At 42.8% G+C, this 20825-nt stretch overlaps 2 protein-coding genes and 1 long non-coding RNA gene across 4 annotated transcripts in view; 2 read left to right on the top strand and 1 right to left on the bottom strand.

The window, feature by feature from the left end:
* Positions 1-14137, top strand: part of PMS2 (PMS1 homolog 2, mismatch repair system component) — a 24112-nt gene extending 9975 nt beyond the window's left edge. The window contains exons 5-15 of the mRNA XM_077274918.1: positions 2165-2348; positions 2578-2742; positions 3173-3270; positions 3944-4043; positions 5129-5213; positions 5329-5481; positions 7602-8385; positions 10083-10250; positions 12250-12350; positions 13132-13301; positions 13798-14137. Of these exons, the coding sequence (XP_077131033.1) occupies positions 2165-2348; positions 2578-2742; positions 3173-3270; positions 3944-4043; positions 5129-5213; positions 5329-5481; positions 7602-8385; positions 10083-10250; positions 12250-12350; positions 13132-13301; positions 13798-13938 (2149 nt within the window). The 3' untranslated portion in view covers positions 13939-14137. The remainder of the gene's footprint in view (positions 1-2164; positions 2349-2577; positions 2743-3172; positions 3271-3943; positions 4044-5128; positions 5214-5328; positions 5482-7601; positions 8386-10082; positions 10251-12249; positions 12351-13131; positions 13302-13797) is intronic.
* On the bottom strand, positions 13189-20825 carry LOC143785789 (uncharacterized). Its single transcript, XR_013218081.1, has 3 exons — positions 20704-20825; positions 15273-15527; positions 13189-13318 (listed from the first exon to the last, which is right to left on the bottom strand). It is a non-coding gene; the product is annotated as an uncharacterized LOC143785789 (long non-coding RNA).
* The window catches only part of USP42 (ubiquitin specific peptidase 42), a 30553-nt gene continuing 30367 nt past the window's right edge, over positions 20640-20825 (top strand). The window contains exon 1 of one of the 2 annotated variants that reach the window (XM_077274916.1): positions 20640-20723. The gene's annotated coding sequence lies outside the window, so the exon portion shown is untranslated. The other variant, XM_077274913.1, reaches the window with a different exon arrangement.

The raw sequence follows: 20825 nt of genomic DNA, 5'->3' as shown, positions 1-20825 counted from the left end.
GGTAATAAAGCGTTGTTTTTTGCCTCGTTTTTTTTTTTTTTTTCTTACGGTGTTTACTGAAGGGGTTAACTAGTGGGGCAGTTTTATAGGTTGGGTCGTTACGGACGCGGCAATACTAAATATGTGTACTTTTATTGTTTTTTTTAATTTTATTTAGCTAAAGAAATGTATTTATGGGAATAATTTTTTTTTTTTTTTCTTTATTTAGGATATTTTTTTTATTTTTTTTTTTACACACATGTGGGGAATTTTTTTTTAACTTTTTTACTTTGTCCCAGGGGGGGACATCACAGATCATTGATCTGGCAGTATGCACAGCACTCTGTCAGATCGGCGATCTGCTGTGCAGGGCTGCAGGCTTACCAGCGCCTGCTCTGAGCAGACACTCGGTAAGCCACCTCCCTCCCTGCAGGACCCGGATGCCGCGGCCATCTTGGATCCGGGACCTGCGGCGAGGAGGGAGGTAGGAGACCCTCAGAGCAACGCGATCACATCGCGTTGCTCCGGGGGTCTCAGGGAAGCACGCAGGGAGCCCCCTCCCTGCGCGATGCTTCCCTATACCGCCGGTACACCGCGATCATGTTTGATCGCGGTGTGCCGGGGGTTAATGTGCCGGGGGCGGTCCGTGACCGCTCCTGGCACATAGTGCCGGATGTCAGCTGCGATATGCAGCTGACACCCGGCCGCGATCGGCCGCGCTCCCCCCGTGAGCGCAGCCGATCGGCTATGACGTACTATCCCGTCGAGGGTCAGATAGGCCCAGGTCACCTTGACGGGATAGTACGTCTAAGGTCACAGAGGGGTTAAGGAAGGCAGTCAAGAAAAAAAATGTTATAGGGTTTCTCCAAAATTATTTTACAAAAATTACCAGAAAGCAGAGGATACATTTACATTAATACACAAAAACCTGGAACCATTTGTCACTTTGGTCTCCCCAATTCATAGTTGTCTGGCCTTTCCTTAGATAGTAGCACTGTCAGCACATGACCACCAAGATTACGGATTGGCTGAGTCGCATGAGGGTGGTTGGAACGTCATCACTGATGTCACGCTGTGACGGTCTTTGGTAAGGAAGGGGGGCGTCAAACTGTCCCTGGAATTGGGACACTAACGACGCCTTTTCCGGGGGTACCCTTGAAGGTAGAGAGGCCCAAGTCTCCTACCTTACTATGCTCCTGCTAAGCCCTGATTTGTCCCATTTCCTACTCCATGAGGCATAGGACAGAAATGTAAGGTAAACAAGACACCGAAACAAAACAGATAGCAGAAAACCTCTATCATACAAAAGCACTAACCAACAATAGGGAGGAGGACTGGGACTGGGAGGAATAAACTAAAAAGGAACAGGGACCAGGAGATAAACACAAACGTACTACAGCAAACCTCAGAACACTACTACAACAACTCTACTCCATCCAGTTAGCTTTAGCACACAGCACAGGAAGATGAATCTTTCACTGGCAGGGACAAGAAGGTCTGACCAGTTTATGTAGAAAGAGCTAATGACCAGATCAGAAGCAGCTGAAATGGAGCTGCATGTTTTTGACGAGCATACAAAATGGTCGTGTACTTCTTCCACACCATGGAAAACTAAATCCATTTAATATGGGACACAAATCACACCATCTCTAAAGAAGACCTGGGATTCCTTACCTGACGTTACCGTCTAACTCCAGGGGGACGTGTCGCCCTTGTGACAACTGCAGGACAGATATGAAAGATTGATGGGACCACCAGAGGAGTGGCATCAAAGTGGTGAACGACTTACTAGAAAATGATTTGCCATACATGTCTGATAGATGCGAGCCCTGCCTCTGAAATCTGCTCCTATCGAGAACAGTGCTGTAAATGGCCGTCCTTTTTCAGTTCTCCCCATTCACTACTATAGGACACTTTCTCGCCAAGTATTTGGAACTTATGCTGAAGTGAATGGAGAGAGCTGCACGTGTGCGGCCACCTTTATACTCACATTGAGTTCAAAATGGGGCTCTATCCTTGAGAGGTGGGACCCTCATTGATTTGCCATAAATGTCTGAGAGGGGAGTACCCCTTAAAGGATTTTGTATTATTAACTGATCCTGTTGATGCATTGACATACATGTTCCATATTCTGTACCTCTATGACAATATTGCAAGCGGTCATATATGATTTTTTTTCCCATAGTGATTTGTCCATTTTTACCTGCCATAAATCGGCTAAGGTGGGCACTCGCCTGGTGTTTGATCAAAATGGAAAAATCGTTCAAAAATCCCCACTCCCCCGGCAGCAAGGAACAAGTGTCAGCGTACAGCAGCTCTTCTATACATTGCCAGTGCGGCACAAGGAGTTCCAGAGAAACACTAAAAAGGTGTGTGGCTGCAAGTGCCGAAATAATGTGACCGAAAGCCTCATTATTCCTTATTTTCACCATCACTACACTAGCATAGGAAACACCATCATCATATTTAGTAAAGTAAATCTGTGTGTGTTTAGGATGAGACCGGTGAGTGCAGTGGATCTAGCTGGAGAGAAACCGCTGGCAACATACCTCAGCACCAAATCCTTCCCATATAATTTTTTTTTTTTTTTTAATAAAGGAGTTTGCAAAGATGGTTCAGGTCTTACAAGCTTACTGTATTATTTCAACGGGCGTGCGTATAAACTGCACCAATCAAGTGGGCCAAGGGAAGAGGACACCCGTCGTCTGCTCTACTTCAAGCAGCATGAAGGAAAATATAGGAGCTGTGTTTGGACAGAAACAGGTAAAACTCACAAATCTGTATTAAACCTTTCACATGTTAAGGCCGCAGAACAAGACAATAGTGTGATCGTTTACAGTCATATTAAGGGGGCTTCTGTCATATCCTCCTTATGTGATATGTGTCATGAAAGTCAGATTTCTGCCTATGTACACGGAATCAATCACCAATCGGTGGTTACATAGAGCACAGCATTCAGAGCACTGCTAGATCTGCAGGAGATAAAACTGACTGTATCAAAAGGACGGCAAGCAGCCCAGTAAGTGACACATCGCTGGAATCAGTGTCTCTGCCCCTACATAATGCTGGGATGCAAAAACCTGGTGACAAATTCCCTTTAAATTTAGAATGAGAAGGAACTCCCTTAGTGGTGTGCAAAAGTATTCATCTTATGGATGTTGATGATTCTGTGCTCTTCTTCTCTTCCTACCAGTTGCAAAACTTAATTCCTTTTGTTCAGCTGGCGCCAAATGACAATGTGTGCGAAGATTACGGGCTGGATCCTGCAGATGTCCAGGGGGGCTTCTATAAGTAAGTAATTATGTCCTCGGTGCATTTCTGTTCAGATGGGGCAGAATTGCTGCAAATTTGCCTCGTCGATTCCTTATTGCAGCACCACAGAGGTTAATGGGTGACAGGTCTATGGTGCAAATTGCAGAATTCTGGCACATTTATCTTTATAAATGTCCCCCACTGTGTGTAAGTAGAAGGTGTGAATGCCGTCCAACGTGAAATCTGAACACCGGTGTTCCCAGCTCTGCCCCGCAGGTACAGACTTATCTGCAACTTTACAAACAATGTTGATCAACAGTCGCCTACCGTTTTGGGTATGCAGCTCCTATAAAGAAGAAGCTGGGACTTGATGGACCTGCGTCGTTCATTATGTTACTATGAATACGTCAATATCGGAAAACGCATGGCGGCATCTCCACCGATCAGTCACTATACAGTTGAAGGAACTGTGGGGAAATTATACTTTATGTTGCCTTAAAGATCACAGTTTTCGGCAGCACATTGTTCTGTGTAAGCAGAACCTGTGCTGTCGAGAGAAATGGCATCCTATGCGCATAAATCAATTACCGATCATTCTGTGCGCCTATTAAATCTGAGAGCGCGCACGATCTGACCACTCGGTCGACGTCATTTATCGGGGATGACCGTACTTTTGATGTACCAATGTTCCTGATCTTCGTCTTATTTTCAGTATTACAGGATACATATCTCAGTGTGACCACGGTGTAGGGAGAAGTGCCACAGACAGGCAGTTTTATTTTATCAACCAGCGGCCTTGTGACCCTGCTAAGGTAACGGGATTTCTTTACTTCTACATGGTTATATGTAATGTAGTTGACTTGTAACATATTAACTAAGTATTTTACAGAGAGCCTGTCACCAGATTAAAAGTGGTGAATTTTATTTTTCATTTTATTTTGCTTTTTACTTTATTCCCACTACTCCCCTGATTATTTTGCTTTTTGTTTGTTTTATATTTTCTAAATACAGGCCTTTTTATGGTCCTTACTGCCACCCATTGTAAAGAACCCTTTACCTCTTAGACCCCTGTAAAGGACTCTCACCAAGCTCAACAGTTCTCTTGCTTTGCACTCATGGGTGGCAAAAACCCCGAAACATGTCTGCAAATGGAGATTTTGGTCAGGATTCATGTAGCCCTTTAAAGAGTCAATATTGACTTTTTAGATTGCTTATTTTTGTCTTATTTTCATACTGTTTTACTTCGCAATTGTTGACACACAGACCTTATAATAGTTAATACACAATTTGTATGTATGTGGAAAGTGGCAGCATGCCCGAACACATCCCACGGTTGAGAGTCAGGTGGGTTGAATTGTCACATGGTACAGAATGTGCAGATAGTGAACTCCACACTGACAAGTCAACTCCGCTTCTTCTGGACATGACTGGCCCTGTTCCTTCATATGGTCAGGTTATTCCAGCCTCACGTTTTGACTACAATCTTTAATTTAAAAAAAAATTGGAAATTTAGGACAGAACCTCCATTTTCCAGTTACCCATGACAGCACCAACAAGAGAGGGGATCCGTCCTTCAAGGACAGGAAACCATCAAGATAAAAAGGGCGGCTCCTCTCTCCGCCTGAGTGGTTCGCTGTCCTTAACGGGGGAACCTCCACCTGCAAGACCGCTGCAGAAGAGAGGGGGCAAGTCCCTGACCTGGGCCGGTCGGTTGCGGCAGCGCACCATCTCTGCTACGGTCGGCCCCGGAGTTACTGGAAGTGCCGTGGGGGGGAGGCCCGATGGGCTCTCGGCCATCAGTCGTGCGGGAGTCTGCGGCACCATCACCGTATGGTAACCATGAAAAGTTAGAAAACTCATTGAACCCTCCATTAACGGTGCCCTTTCTGTCACTCAGGTTATTAAGATTGTGAATGAAGTTTATCATTCATTCAACAGACATCAGTATCCATTCGTTGCTCTCAACATTTGCGTTAATTCCGGTGAGTTTTCTTAAAGTGTCCAGTTGTGGTTTAAGACTTGTAGGTGACATTGTAAAGTGATAGGAATGTAGAAAAAAAAACTTTGCACATTTGGAAATGTTTGTGTTCCTTACAGAATGTGTGGATATTAATGTCACGCCAGACAAGAGGCAGATTTTACTCCAAGAAGAGAAACTTTTACTGGCTATAATAAAGACCTCCCTCTCTGCGATGTTCAGCAGCAGCGTCAATAGATTAAATGTGAATCAGCAGCTGACGGATGTCGCAGGTATGGGGCCGATATCCTACAAGGACAGGCAGTCGATTAGTGTTTGAGAACTGTACAGTGCTTATTTTCCCGGTGATGGCGCTACCGGATTTGCCCACAAATAACAGCTACATTCCCAATAGTAAGACACCTAGTTATTGGGTTATGTTGGTGGCAATGAATCTGTCACCGTCTGCTATAATGGCATCCATTTGGCAGATACATCATGAAAAATATATGACGTACAGTTCATGCAATGATTATCTTGGAATGTGCACATTGTAGATTCAGACTGAAGGCAGCAAAACCACAAAGGAATACACAAGCAAACAAGCAGAATGTGATATACTTTATATTCCTCAAAGTCTTCCCCACACCCCCTTTACGCTGATGACTAGTGATGAGCACAACATATGCGACCGTGGAGACGCAAACATGTCACTCGGGCACCCATGTATACCCGAGCACCCTAGACAAAGTGGAGGAATGAGCACTTGCGGTCATCACTACTGATGACGGCTTTACACATCGTTGGCATTTCCTCAAGCATCTACATGAGGCCGTCGTCTGGAATGGCTTCCAATAAATAGGTATCCTAAGTGGTCATTGGTGGAATCACTGGCCTTCAGAAAGTGTTTTGTGACCATGAGGTGTGTTTTGCAGAGCTGGTGTTGGTACACAACTCCATGCAGTTCTGAGCCCTATTTTTTTAAGTGAATAGAACCACTCAACTATGTGAATAGAAACAACAATCCATCGTTATTTTTAAGACATAAAAGTCAGTCAATCCCGAAAATTCCTAGAACCGTAAAGATATCCTCAAGTACAGTCATGAAAACTGTCAATCACTATGATAAAACTGGTTCTAAAACAAAAGGAACATCAAGAATTACCTTTGCTGCAGAGGATAAGTTCATCAGAGTTACCGGCCTAAGAAAACGTAATTTGACAGCAGCTCCAGTAACAACCCTCATAAACATCGCACAGACATCAAATAGCATCTCACCATCAACTGTCCAGTGTAGACTATGAGAAGCTGGCTTTTATAGTCAAATAACATCACAGATAAAAGGCCGTTGTATTTATCAAGACACAATACTAATGCAATGCAGGATGAATCAGCCGCCAAGATGAAGACAGAGGCAGCACAGGTGCAAAATACTGATGAAATAGCCGCTCACACACCAACCATTTATGAGGGGTATCTGCATCGTATTATATATGCACACAAGTAAGGCTTGTTATTGGGTGCCAGTCACACAGGTACGTGTAGTGCAGTGTCTGGGTTACAGCCTATTAGTGATGCCCATTTTATTACAATGATTGCCTCCGTCTTCATCATGGGGGCATGGGGTGATGAATTACTGCAGAGAATGCCAAGGGGGTGTACTTCTGTCAGCAGAGTAAAAGCAAGGGGGGGGGGGGGCTTTGAGAAATCTCAGGTTTAACATCTTATTCTGGTTAGTTTCACACATTTCTTTACTTCTTGTTTCCATATTTGCTCCTTGATGGTTTTTCTGCTTTCAGTCTGAATCTACAAAAGTGCACATCCCAGTAAGAGCAGGGAAACCCATTGCATGAATAGCTGTGTCCAACCTTTTTACTGGAACCGTAGAATAATATCTCTGTTTGCATTTTACATACCTAATCTAGGTTATAAATCAGTAGCCAATTGTGGGGGAATCGGGTGTGTATGTCACATTTTATTATTTTCTTCCCATCTATGCCCATGTAACTTTTTTTTTTTTTTTTTAATTTAGTTAGGCCCGACAACTTTTATGGCTTTTTTTTTTTTTTTTTTTTAAATACATATAGTTTATTTCCACCAACTACAATGTCAATTCTTTAACATTCTGTTAATCGATAAAACTGCACACAAGAGATATGACAGAACCCTATCATGGTGCATAATTTTGGAACACATGCTCTTCACCTATAGACCTAGCTGAATGGACGTCTGTCGGCAGCCCATTTGGAAGCTGGTGGTCAGTGTTGGTGGAGCAAGGGGTGTCAAATGAAACCTAACGTTCTTCATCTGAGAAGTTACTGGCAGATAGTTGGGAGTGTTTTGAAGAAAATAAATTAAAGTAATTGTCTTATTCGTTGGGTCGGAAGTGTGAAGTATAAACTTTTTTTTGCAGGGAACCTTAGAAGGGTAAGTGAAGAAGACGCGGATTGTTCCAAAGTAGAAGTGTCTCCATTATCTAAGAAAGGTGCGCTCGCTGTCTCTAAACTCCGGGAAGCCTTCGCCATCAGCCAGAAAACCACCACCGGTCTAGTGAACCTAACGGATGACAAGATGAAGTCACCGAGCGCGTCACCTGCCCAAAGAAAACTGCAGTCGTTTTTTAACGTTTCACCAAAAGTTCAGACAGATATCCTTAAAATTGCATCAGATGTTGGTGATACCAAGGAGCCTCCAGAAACCATGCAACCATTGAGTGAAGTTCCTGAAAGTGACTGTGATGCGGGTAAAGGTACCATCAGCCCCTCTGACCTTGAATTAGCCTCCAGTACCCCCGACCAGTCATCTCGTCCTAGTAGTGACCACTTTGTAGTCTCTCCAGAGATCGCTGTAGAAATGGAGGTAGAATCTCCAACAGATTGTGATCCTCCTCCTCTTACGGAAGCGGAGATCTATCCTCTGCGCCTCGACAAAGATGAAGAAACTGATATTCCCTCTCCAAAGAGCAAGCGATTGAAAATGGTTCAAAATACAAAAGCTGATTCGGTGGATGCGCCAGTTCACATTATGAAGAAGACTGTGCCGTTACAGTTCTCAATGTTCCGTCTGATCAAACAAATGGAAAAATTGAAAAGACAAAGGAAGAAAAAGGAGGAATCCGAAATGTTCCGGAGGTTCAGGGCAAAGATCAGTCCTGGGGAAAACCAAGCGGCAGAAGCCGAGCTCCGGAAAGAGATCAGGTACTGGAGTGTCTACAGCAGCGATACTCGGTGCTTTATACATTAATATTTATGTCCACACCCCAACTCTTCCTGGCATGCGGGGATTTGTAGTTTGGGCTCCATCTAGTCATTGGATCGTATAGATACTCTTACCTTTACATTCAGTCTTTTCGAGCGTGCATGTTAAACGTACGTGACGTGGAAAGGCGACTGCAAGACCTTTCACCATCTACTAGCTTAAGGCCTCCATATACATTAGGTAAAAATTGAACAAACCAGCCAGTTTGAGCCTAGCATCTTGTGTATGGAGGCATCCCCACTGTCCCCCGAGAGATTTTATTGGGGGACATAAGGATTGAGCTATCGAAATTTATCTGCTTGATCCTTTTGTTCTGCGCAAGAAAAGCCGCTGCTTGCCGAGCTTTCCGGTTTATTGGGGAGAAAGGAAATCCTTTGGCCAACAGCTTTCTGTGTGCGACCAGCTTTAGGCCTCATTCAGAAGTCCAGTTATTTGGGAGGTTTTTTGCGTACGATAAAATCGTACTGATTTATTCTGATGAAACTCTATTCAGAGTTTGATCAGGGTGCGGTATAAGTGTCATCCGACTGTCTCGTACGTGGAAAAATTAAAATATATAAAAAAATTCCACTTTCTTCATTCTGACAGTCCGTGAAAATCGGACAAACTCTGATGTATTCCGACTGCAGTCCGATTTTTTTTTTTTTTTTTTTTTTCTCAGACCTATTGATTTATATTGATTTTGATCTGACCCTCAAATCAAAAATGGACATATCTCCGGACCGAGTGGTCCGCAGAAAAAATCAGACGTGAATGGCCTTAGTCTTACAATGGCCCATGGTTATCCATAAAAAACACGCATTAACCAGGTATTCCCATATTCTAATGCGATTTCATATCCCTACATTATGGATGTGTTGGGGTCCTGTCTCTGACACCACAACTGAAAATAAAGGGACTGAGGTCAGGGCAGGAGGAGTCTGGAAGTGAATGGAGCCTACATGGAAAGGCTGCAGACAAGGATTTAGGCAACAGGCCGTTCTTTCCACATGATCGATGACAAATATCTGGGGATCAGTATGTTGGACCCCACTAGAATGAAACCCCAATCCCTCGTTCCACTTTACTGCAGTAATTCGACAATGTGGACCAGTAAACATTAGATCTCACTGGTGAGCGCTTCCATCAGTTTACCGCACCTTGCCGACTGTTGGTTGTTTTTCACCGAAGACTAAGCGCAGGTTATTCCCCGATTTTGCTGGACACCAATAACGATGCAAAAAGTTGATGTTTATTGAATTAATGAGTAAAGCTGAAGCGTCATCACTTAGATCTTTCCGCAGTATTAAATTATTGGCTCTGATTTGTCACCTAGGATTAGTCATCAGCCAACGCCTACAATAAGAAATTGCAAAATGCCGAAGTATTCAGGGCAGCTTGGGTAGAGAGGCGTCCAACCTCCAGCGCCGAGACTTGTAACACTACAACTCCCAGCTGCCACACAAGACATGAGCTGTGTCAGTTGTCACTTTGAGCCCCGATCCCTCCATAGAGTTACGGGATCTTCCTGATCATCATTGTCCTTGCTGCCCCAGTCTGCATCCATCCATAGTGAGAAGGCTCTATGTAAAAGCCTCGTAAAAAGCTCAGTTGCCCATTCATGGAAAGACGTAATTTTCTTGTTCTTGATTTGCAGCAAAGAAATGTTTTCTAAGATGGACATTATTGGGCAGTTCAATCTGGGCTTCATAATCACCAAACTGGACTCCGACCTCTTCATCGTTGACCAACATGCGACCGATGAGAAGTATAACTTTGAGATGCTGCAGCAGAACACCGTCCTTCAGGGGCAGAGACTTATCATGTACGTAGAGGTTTTGTTTAGCTCCAAAGGACAATATTATCTCATAGTCGCCTTTTTAAACAAAAAACAAATTTCCCATTTTGTGACGTATATGTACGTCGCAAGTCCTGTATCGTTGCATGGAGGACTCTGTATCCGCCTCTAACAGCAGCGACCAGAGTTAAGCCCTATGGCAGCAGCATTTATTTCCAGTGCGTGATCCAGGTGACATGTCATTTCGGACCCCCCTCACAACCCAAGGTGCTGCTGGGTTACTATTGAAGACGGAGGGCCTCCTATCTTGGTATTGTTGGGCTTCACTAGAGACCTCCACTTTCCCTATATATTGCAGTGTATAGACCAAGCAATCGCACATTCTAGTGCTCTAGGGGGATAAAAAAAATAATGTAAAAAATCCCACGAGAATTTACTTTTTTTTTTTTTTTAAGTCGCTGTACCCCTTTCCCCAAGAAAGATGCAATAAAGTAATCAAAATGTCGTATGTACTCCAGGACAGCTCACCACACAAAATGATCAGTCACTAATGACAGCTCGCCAGAGGAAAAACAAGCCCCATGAATGAAAAGATTCAGTTACAGGTCTCAGAAAATGGAGACACAAGCCAAAATATTTTTTTTTCATCACGTAAAGGGGTCGTCCCACAAACAAAGTTCAGTTTTTAATCAATAGATCTTGGAATAATAATAATTTCCACAATTGGATGTGTTTAAAAAAAATGTTCCTGTGCTGAGATAATCTTATAAATGTGTCCCTGCTGTGTACTGTGTAATGGCTGTGTCTGACCGTACAGGGCTGCTCCAGTTTGTGGTCGGCATATACCACATCTAATGTCCAGGGGAGGAATCATAAGTCACTCATGATAACTGAGTATACAGACGAAACAGCAAGCGCTCACAGATGCTTTTTGAGGTACACATTTCCCTGCCTGTTTTATCACAGGAATGAGTATTTCTGCCACATCTCCAGCCCCTGGGAGCTCATGATAAATAAAGTCCTTGACACAGGAGCTCCAACGGCCTCTAAGCTTATAAGTTCCTGTGATTTATGATGAGCTCACAGGACTGATGATGCAGCAGAAACACTCGCTCCTGTGATAAAACATACAGGGAAATGTGTTACCTCAGAAAGTAGCTGCTGCGAGCACCTGCTGTTAAATCTGTATACTCGCTTATCATAAGTGACTTATGCTTCTTCCCCTGGCCAGGATCTGTGGTATGTGCCGACCATGAACCGGAGCAGCTCTGCATGGTCGTACATAGGAGATGCACATTTATAAGATTATCTCAGCAGAAGAATATTTTTTTAGTCATCTAATTGTGGAACTTATTATTATTTCAAGATATGTTAATTAAATTGTACTTTTGTTTGTGGGACAATCCTTTTAAATAAAATAACGATATGTTTGGCATCACCATAATCATACTGACCGGGTAAATCGTATTGCCAGGTCATTATTACTGCACAATTAATACTGTAAAGACAAAACCCTGAACTCAATAGTGAATTGCATTTTTTTTCCTACGATCTCACAACATTCACAATTGACTGGAAAACAAGAGAAAAAAAATTCTATGGTAAAATTAATTATGTCTTTCAAAACTACAACCCTTCCTGTAAAGACAGGCCCTCCGACTATAAAACCCAAGAAGACCATAAAAATGGAGTAACCTAAACTACCAAACAAAGCTGCCCCCGACGCGCGTTTCGTGTTATGTTTTCTCAAGGGGAGATTTATCTTTACATCTCCCCTTGAGAAAGCAAAACGCGCGTCGGGGTAGCTGTGTTGGGTTCATCTAAGTCATCTCCTATCATAGGTAAACACTACACGAGCGATTATGGTATTTCTTCCCTGGTTATTATTTCCAGACTAATGATAGTAAAATAGTCACCAACCCTTTTTTGTTTTGTTAGTTGTTCTGTTGTAACGAGCCCTTTTATATTCAGAGAATAATGAATAGTGCGTGCTCATGTATGTTTTCTTTTTCATTTCTGGTTTCAGGCCACAAAAACTAAATTTAACTGTTGTGAACGAGACCGTTCTGATCGACAATCTAGAAATATTCAAGAAAAATGGGTTTGACTTCATCTATGATGAAGACGGTATGTATGATAGAAGAAATGTTTATCAGAGGGTCACTGATACTTTATTAAAGGGATCTAGCATTTAAAAAAAAAACATTTGACGTGACGTTTTGACCGGTGGCGATCTTCATCAGCTAAAACAAAGGGGAAAGGTGTTTAATGGGAATCTAAGGGGTAAGCGCTCTCCTTGTGACCACAGTCAGCCAAATCAGATCTCATACTTTGCACTGAAGAAGGGCAACAGCCTGAAACACGTTTCTGCAAATTGAAATTCTGGTTTGACTTTGATCCTAGGCTTGTTTAAAGGGTCGATATTGACTTTTAGGATTGCTACGTCAAATATGTGGCACTAGAGTTCAAGTCCTCTTCCTCTGAAGGGGAACCTGTCATGTTGGAAATGGCATCTAGTCTGCAGGCAGGCGGATACAGAGCAGATTGATAGATATTTTTGTAGGCAAAGATTCAGTATAAGTTTCTGGAGGAAAGCGAGTTCATATTTTTACCACTGGCCACATCTCCAGCGCCAGGTTGGTACCAGGACTGATGTCCTTGGTGCCAACATATAATCCAATATTTGTCTCCTCCATGGCTCTTTTCCACTGACCGGAGTTGCTGATGCCACATTGGATAATATGACTAGGTTGGTACTCAAACCTTAACGTTGGTGTCCTAAGGCGAGCACCGGGAGGACTAATACTTCCCGTACAGCAGAAGGGAAAAAGTTTCTCTCTAGGGTTGACTTTCAGTAGATCCATGTTACTTAATTAATACCAATGTTCTGTTTATTTTATTTTATAAGCTCCCATCTTGGAAAGAGTCAAATTAATTTCTTTACCAACCAGCAAAAATTGGACGTTCGGGCAGCAGGACATAGAGGAACTGATCTTTATGCTCAGCGACGCTCCAGGAGTTATGTGCAGACCGTCTCGAGTAAGGCAGATGTTTGCCTCAAGAGCGTGCAGGAAATCTGTAAGTGCCGCGAGAACCTGCAGACAGCAAGGAATTGTGTACAATGAAATGGAGTCTCCTCTATGAAAAGGGTCGTCCTTCTTCTGGAAAAAAAAAAGCCTAGTTTTTTTGTTTTATATTTTTTGTTGCATCTTACTCTCTGGGATGAGGTAAGTCTCCTTACCTTGGAATGCCAAAGCTGGTATGTCACTCTCCACAAGGAGAAATGTTACCCCTTAGACCTCAGTCCGGAGCCTCTCACTTAGTCAAATAAGATTTCATACTTTGCACTGATGAGGGGGCAATAACCCGAAACACTGTGTTTGCAAATTGAGATCATCACTAGTAAGGATAGAAGAACATTTTGATTCTGGGCATACCCCTTTAACAATGCCACTACTAAACAGCCCGAAGCCTCGCCAGACCGGGGTGTCTGAGCAGTAAGACACCCAGCAATAACTTTTGATTTTGGCAATACCCCACTAAGTTTTCGTGATCTTCTTCTTTTTGCCAACAGGTGATGATTGGTACAGCCTTAAACCCTCAAGAAATGAGGAAACTGGTGGCTCACATGGGAGAAATTGAGCAGCCATGGAACTGTCCCCACGGGAGGCCCACCATGAGGCACCTCGCCAGCCTGGATATGATTGACTTCTGAGGAATACATGGGGGGGGCAAAAGGCTCGATTTATAGGTTTTATGGTCCTACGTTACCGCAGCAGCCAAACCCCTTGCTTTTATTTCACAACAGACTGTATTTTAGGCTTCATCCTATAGAGAAAAAAAAATTTTGCACACCTCAAAGTTTATGATTTTTTTTATTTTTTGCTACCTTGAAATAAATATTTTATTTATTAGTTTTACGTGTGTTACGTTTGTATTTCCGGCGTGTGGTAGGAGGTGTATGTGGCCTTTTTTAGCCATCACATGGGTTGTATATGGCCGCCGTAAGAGGGGAAGGTCACTGTCACTATGAGAAGTGCGGAGGCTCAAAGAGGAGACACTTGTCCTTCCTGCCGACCGAGAATTCCGCTATGGGGAATCAGAAAAGGTTCCTTTAAACTGCACAATCCCTGTAAGGAATGTTTCCCCTATACAGTGTCACAATTCTTCTGTTCGTACACTCCTGTAACCCTTCACACCGCAGCCCATTTTCGTTTTTGCATTTCTGTTTTTTGCTTTCCAGAGCCATAACTTTTTTTTAAATTTTTCAGTCAATTAAAAAAATGTTGGTTTTTTTTGCGGGATGAGTTGTACTTTTGAACGACATCATTGGTTTTACCATATCATGTACTGGAAAACGGGGAAAAAAAATTCCAAGTGCAGTGAAATTGCAAAACAAGTGCAATTCCACAATTGTTTTTTTTTCTTATCGTGTTCACCAAATGCTAAAACTGACCTGCAATTAAGATTCTCCAGGTCATTACAAGTTCGTAATGGTAAGGAAGGTGCTCACTGAATAAAGGTGCTCAGGAAAAAAAGCAATAATATACAAAAAATTCCGGCACACTATTGACAATGAAAAAGTTTCTCATTCATTGATTATTTTTATTATTATTGCAAAAAACAGCGGTGAATTTTCAAAAATAATATTTGTTCATATTTCAAAACAGCAATGGGATTTCCAAAATTGTTATTCTCACAATCCGTATGAATATAATGATAAATTCAACCAGGTTGAACTCGATTCTTATAAGACTATGTGTCAAGGTGTCACTACAAACGCACACATGATTCCATTTCTATTCAGGAGTGTGATTACGGTTGAATAAAAGACCTGCATCAAAGTCTAGTGAAATAGCAGGAAAACCCTTTAGGCAACCCCTTATGCAAAGATATAAATAAGAAGAAGGACACAGTCCACATACTTGCAACTAATGAAGAACCGGATGGGGAAACCCACTGCGGGAACAAATATACATGAAACCCTTTAAGATATACAACAGATATAGTGACCGTACCGCACATAAAATCAACAGGTTCACTGGTTACCTTAATATGAAGAATCGCCGTATAAGTGCTATAGCCCAAAAGGGAACCGCTATTGTGGAGGCAGTATGTCCCTAATGTGCGGCCGGCTTTTTATCCTGTAACGGCGCTCGTGCCCGTGGGAGTATTTCCGGGTGAAAGTGCAAGTGACGGACGTGCGCAAAGAAGTCCGAAGAGGAACGGGAAAGACCGAGGAAAGCCGAAGAGGTGCGCCTGCGCAGTAGAGCCCGTGTCCGGACTCTAATTTCCACCCGAAGGCTGTAATGAAACAGGAAAAGCAGATCACTAATCACAAACCAATCTAGCGATATTTCACATTGTTATACAAAACGTTACATACAGGTATAACAGCTGACACTTATGTATTATACATAATAAGGAAAGACTCCTATTTTCAAGAAACCACGGTGGACTCCAATAAACATGGGATAATAAAATATAACGGAGGTCGGATACCCACAGAAAGGTTTGAGATATATCACAATATCATAATCCATATGTTTATGTATCAACGGACATTTTACATACCACGTAACTAATTCAGTAAGAGGAAGAATATTATAAAGAATATACGGTATTAGAGAATATAATTAATAAGAGACCTCATATTCTCTGTTCAAACCATATGGAGACAAAGTTTGTAACGTATAAATCCAAAAGGATTCCTGCTCCTTTAGTTTTTAATCCTGTCTCCACCCCTTCTGGAAACAGGTACATGGTCTATGACCTGAAATTTAAGTTGGGCCACACTATGCTTATTCTGTACAAAATGGGCAGGAATAGGTAGAAGGGTCCTCCCGCATCTGATGGACTTGTGTTTAGAGATGCGGTCACGGATATACATATCCGAGACCGCAAGGACACTTTATTAAATATATAACAAAGGACGAATGTCTTATAAGAATCTAGTTCAACCTGGGTGTTTCCCCTAAGACGCCCATCTTGCAGATTACATAGTTTTAGTAACAATATGTTATGTGATGCTTCTTCAATGTACACTCACCGGCCACTTTATTAGGTACACCATGCTAGTAACGGGTTGGACCCCCTTTTGCCTTCAGAACTGCCTCAATTCTTCGTGGCATAGATTCAACAAGGTGCTGGAAGCATTCCTCCGAGATTTTGGTCCATATTGACATGATGGCATCACACAGTTGCCGCAGATTTGTCGGCTGCACATCCCAAAGATGCTCCATACAAGGCAGGATGGATCCATGCTTTCATGTTGTTTACGCCAAATTCTGACCCTACCATCCGAATGTCGCAGCAGAAATCGAGACTCATCAGACCAAGCAACGTTTTTCCAATCTTCTACTGTCCAATTTCGATGAGCTTGTGCAAATTGTAGCCTCAGTTTCCTGTTCTTAGCTGAAAGGAGTGGTACCCGGTGTGGTCTTCTGCTGCTGTAGCCCATCTGCCTCAAAGTTCGACGCACTGTGCGTTCAGAGATGCTCTTAGGCCTACCTTGGTTGTAACGGGTGGCGATTTGAGTCACTGTTGCCTTTCTATCAGCTCGAACCAGTCTGCCCATTCTCCTCTGACCTCTGGCATCAACAAGGCATTTCCGCCCACAGAACTGCCGCTCACTGGATTTTTTTTCTTTTTCGGACCATTCTCTGTAAACCCTAGAGATGGTTGTGCGTGAAAATCCCAGTAGATCAGCAGTTTCTGAAATACTCAGACCAGCCCTTCTGGCACCAACAACCATGCCACGTTCAAAGGCACGCAAATCACCTTTCTTCCCCATACTGATGCTCGGTTTGAACTGCAGGAGATTGTCTTGACCATGTCTACATGCCTAAATGCACTGAGTTGCCGCCATGTGATTGGCTGATTAGAAATTAAGTGTTAACAAGAAGTTGGACAGGTGTACCTAATAAAGTGGCCAGTGAGTGTATACAATGGTAGATTGTCATTCCATGACATTTTGTAAGGTGAATTATGTGAGATTAATAAAAAAAGGGGATCATGTTGAATTTTGTTCCCTTTATATTTGATTTATGTTCATATTTATGTTACTGTGTTTTAATATATATGTTTACATGTATTGCAGAGGGACATTAAATCTCTTGAAAAAGGCTTCACAGCCGAAACGTTGAGATAAATAGAATTTATCATTATATTCATACGGATTGTGAGAATAACAATTTTGGAAATCCCATTGCTGTTTTGAAATATGAACAAATATTATTTTTGAAAATTCACCGCTGTTTTTTGCAATAATAATAAAAATAATCAATGAATGAGAAACTTTTTCATTGTCAATAGTGTGCCGGAATTTTTTGTATATTATTACAAGTTCGTAGACACCAAACATGTCTAGGTTCTTTTTAATTTAAAAAAAAAAATTAAAAGTTTGTTAAAAAAAAAAAAAATAAATAAATAAATTGCGTCATTTTCAGAGACCTGTAGCGTCTCCATTTTTCATGATCTCGGGTTGGGTGAGGGCTTACTTTTTGTGTGCCGAGCTGACGTATTTATTGATACCATTTTGGTGTGGATACGATCTTTTGATCGCCCGTTATTGCATTAATGCTATGTTGCTGCGACCCAAAAAAATGTAATTTTTGTGTTTTGACTTTTTTTTCGCTACGCTGTTTACCGATCAGATTAATTATTTTTATATCTTAATAGATCGGGCGACTCTAACGCGGCAATACCAAATGTGTACTTTTTTTTTTTTTTTTAATTGGCACAGATCACTTTACGGATTTGATTGTGGCGCAGATCACTGTACTCTGCGGATTTGATTGTTGCAGATCACTTTACTCTGGATTTGATTGTTGCAGATCACTGTATTCTGCGGATGATTGAGGTGCAGATCACTTTACACTGCGGATTTGATTGTTTCAGATCATTGTACTCTGCGGATGATTGTGGCGAAGATCACTTTACACTGCGGATTTGATGGTTGCAGATCACTGTACTCTGCGTATGATTGTGGCGCAGATGGCTGTACTCTGCGGATGATTGTGGCGCAGATCACTACTCTGCAGATTTGATTGTGGCGCAGATCACTGTACTCTGCGGATTTGATTGTGGCACAGATCACTTTACTCTGTGGATTTGATTGTGACACAGATTACTTTACTCTGGATATGATTGTGGCACAGGTCACTTTACTCTGTGGATATGATTGTGGCGCAGATCACTTTATCCTCTGGATTTGATTCTGGCACAGGTCACTTTACTCTGGATATGATTGTGGCACAGATCACTTTACTCTGTGGATATGATTGTGGCGCAGATCACTTTATCCTCTGGATTTGATTCTGGCACAGGTCACTTTACTCTGGATATGATTGTGGCGCAGATCACTTTACTCTGTGGATTTGATTGTGACGCAGATCACTTTACTCTGTGGATTTGATTGTGACGCAGATCACTTTACTCTGTGGATTTGATTGTGACGCAGATCACTTTACTCTGTGGATATGATTGTGGCGCAGATCCCTTTATCCTCTGTGGATTTGATTTTGGCACAGATCACTTTACTCTGTGGATTTGATTGTGACACAGATCACTTTACTCTGTGGATATGATTGTGACACAGATCACTTTACTCTGGATATGATTGTGACACAGATCACTTTACTCTGTGGATTTGATTGTGACACAGATCACTTTACTCTGTGGATTTGATTGTGACACAGATCACTTTACTCTGTGGATTTGATTCTGACACAGATCACTTTACTCTGTGGATTTGATTCTGACACAGATCACTTTACTCTGTGGATATGATTGTGGCGCAGATCACTTTACTCTGTGGATTTGTGACACAGATCACTTTACTCTGTGGATATGATTGTGGGGCAGATCATTTTATCCTCTGTGGATTTGATTGTTGCAGATCACTTTACTCTGGATATGATTGTGGCACAGATCACTTTACTCTGTGGATATGATTGTGCCGCAGATCACTTTATCCTCTGCGGATTTGATTGTGGTGCAGATCACTTTACTCTGGAAATGATTGTGGCGCAGATCACTTTACTCTGGATATGATTCTGGCACAGATCACTTTACTCTGGATATGATTCTGGCACAGATCACTTTATCCTCTGTGGATTTGATTATGGCGCAGATCACTGTACTCTGCAGATGATTGTGGTGCAGATCACTGTAATCAGCGGATGATTGTGGCGCAGATCACTTTATCCTCTGTGGATTTGATTATGGCGCAGATCACTTTATCCTCTGTGGATTTGATTCTGGCACAGATCACTTTATCCTCTGTGGATTTGATTGTGACGCAGATCACTTTACTCTGTGGATTTGATTGTGGCGCAGATCACTTTATCCTCTGTGGATATGATTGTGACGCAGATCACTTTATCCTCTGTGGATTTGATTGTGACACAGATCACTTTATCCTTTGTGGATATGATTGTGGCGCAGATCACTTTATCCTCTGTGGATTTGATTGTGGCGCAGATCACTTTATCCTCTGTGGATTTGATTGTGGCGCAGATCACTTTATCCTCTGTGGATTTGATTATGGCGCAGATCACTTTATCCTCTGTGGATTTGATTCTGGCACAGATCACTTTATCCTCTGTGGATTTGATGGTGACGCAGATCACTTTATCCTCTGTGGATTTGATTATGGCGCAGATCACTTTATCCTCTGTGGATATGATTGTGGCGCAGATCACTTTATCCTCTGTGGATATGATTGTGGCGCAGATCACTTTATCCTCTGTGGATATGATTGTGGCGCAGATCACTTTATCCTCTGTGGATATGATTGTGACGCAGATCACTTACTCTGGATTTTCTGTGACATCTTGTACTATCTCATTACCCATGATGCTGTTGTAAGTAACGCGCCGTATTGGCCATTCTCCCGTTTTGCCTTGTGTACTGCTGAAAATATACAAACTCTCCTAGAATCCGGCAATTCTGGAAAATGTCTTGCGCCCTGATGTGTGGGGAAGACTGGGATGGAGAACAGGAAGGGTAAATAATGGCGGTCATCTAAGAAGGGGGCAGGATGATCACCTGACATTTCCTGGGGTGCGAGCCCCAGTGTGCATTAGTCTGTGAACCCTAAGCATTGACTATCAATTATCCCTTAATTAGCAGCTGCCGGTGATGCCTAAATGAATGTTCTAATGTTCTATTATCAGAGGGGAGGTGCAGCAGGCGGCACTACACCCTGGCCCGGAATGTGCCTCTGTGCACACACATCCGGCTCTGCGGCATTCTCCCGCCTGCTGGAACAAACCCCGCAGCTGCGCGGTAAAGGGAAGTCACGTGCTCCGCCGACTACCTGAGCCCAGCCTGGTCACATGACTCTGACGTCACCCACTGCCCCTCCTCCCATGGGCGCCTTTTGTTTTACACACGGGCGACTCTCATTGGCTCTCGGGACAGACCTTTCACCAAGACCCCGCCCCCCACCAGTATCCCGCCTCGTTTCCGTGGTTACCCGGATATAGGCGGTGTGAGGTAAACGTCATTGTTCGGACACTTCCCCCGGCAGATATCGGCGGCGGCTATGGAGGAGGCCGGGGACGGGCGGCGGGGTTAGGACGGTTACGCCAATCCCAG

This window comes from Ranitomeya variabilis, chromosome 7 (assembly GCF_051348905.1).
Source record: "Ranitomeya variabilis isolate aRanVar5 chromosome 7, aRanVar5.hap1, whole genome shotgun sequence".
Lineage (NCBI taxonomy): Eukaryota > Metazoa > Chordata > Amphibia > Anura > Dendrobatidae > Ranitomeya > Ranitomeya variabilis.
This window is presented reverse-complemented; position numbering and strand designations above follow the sequence as displayed.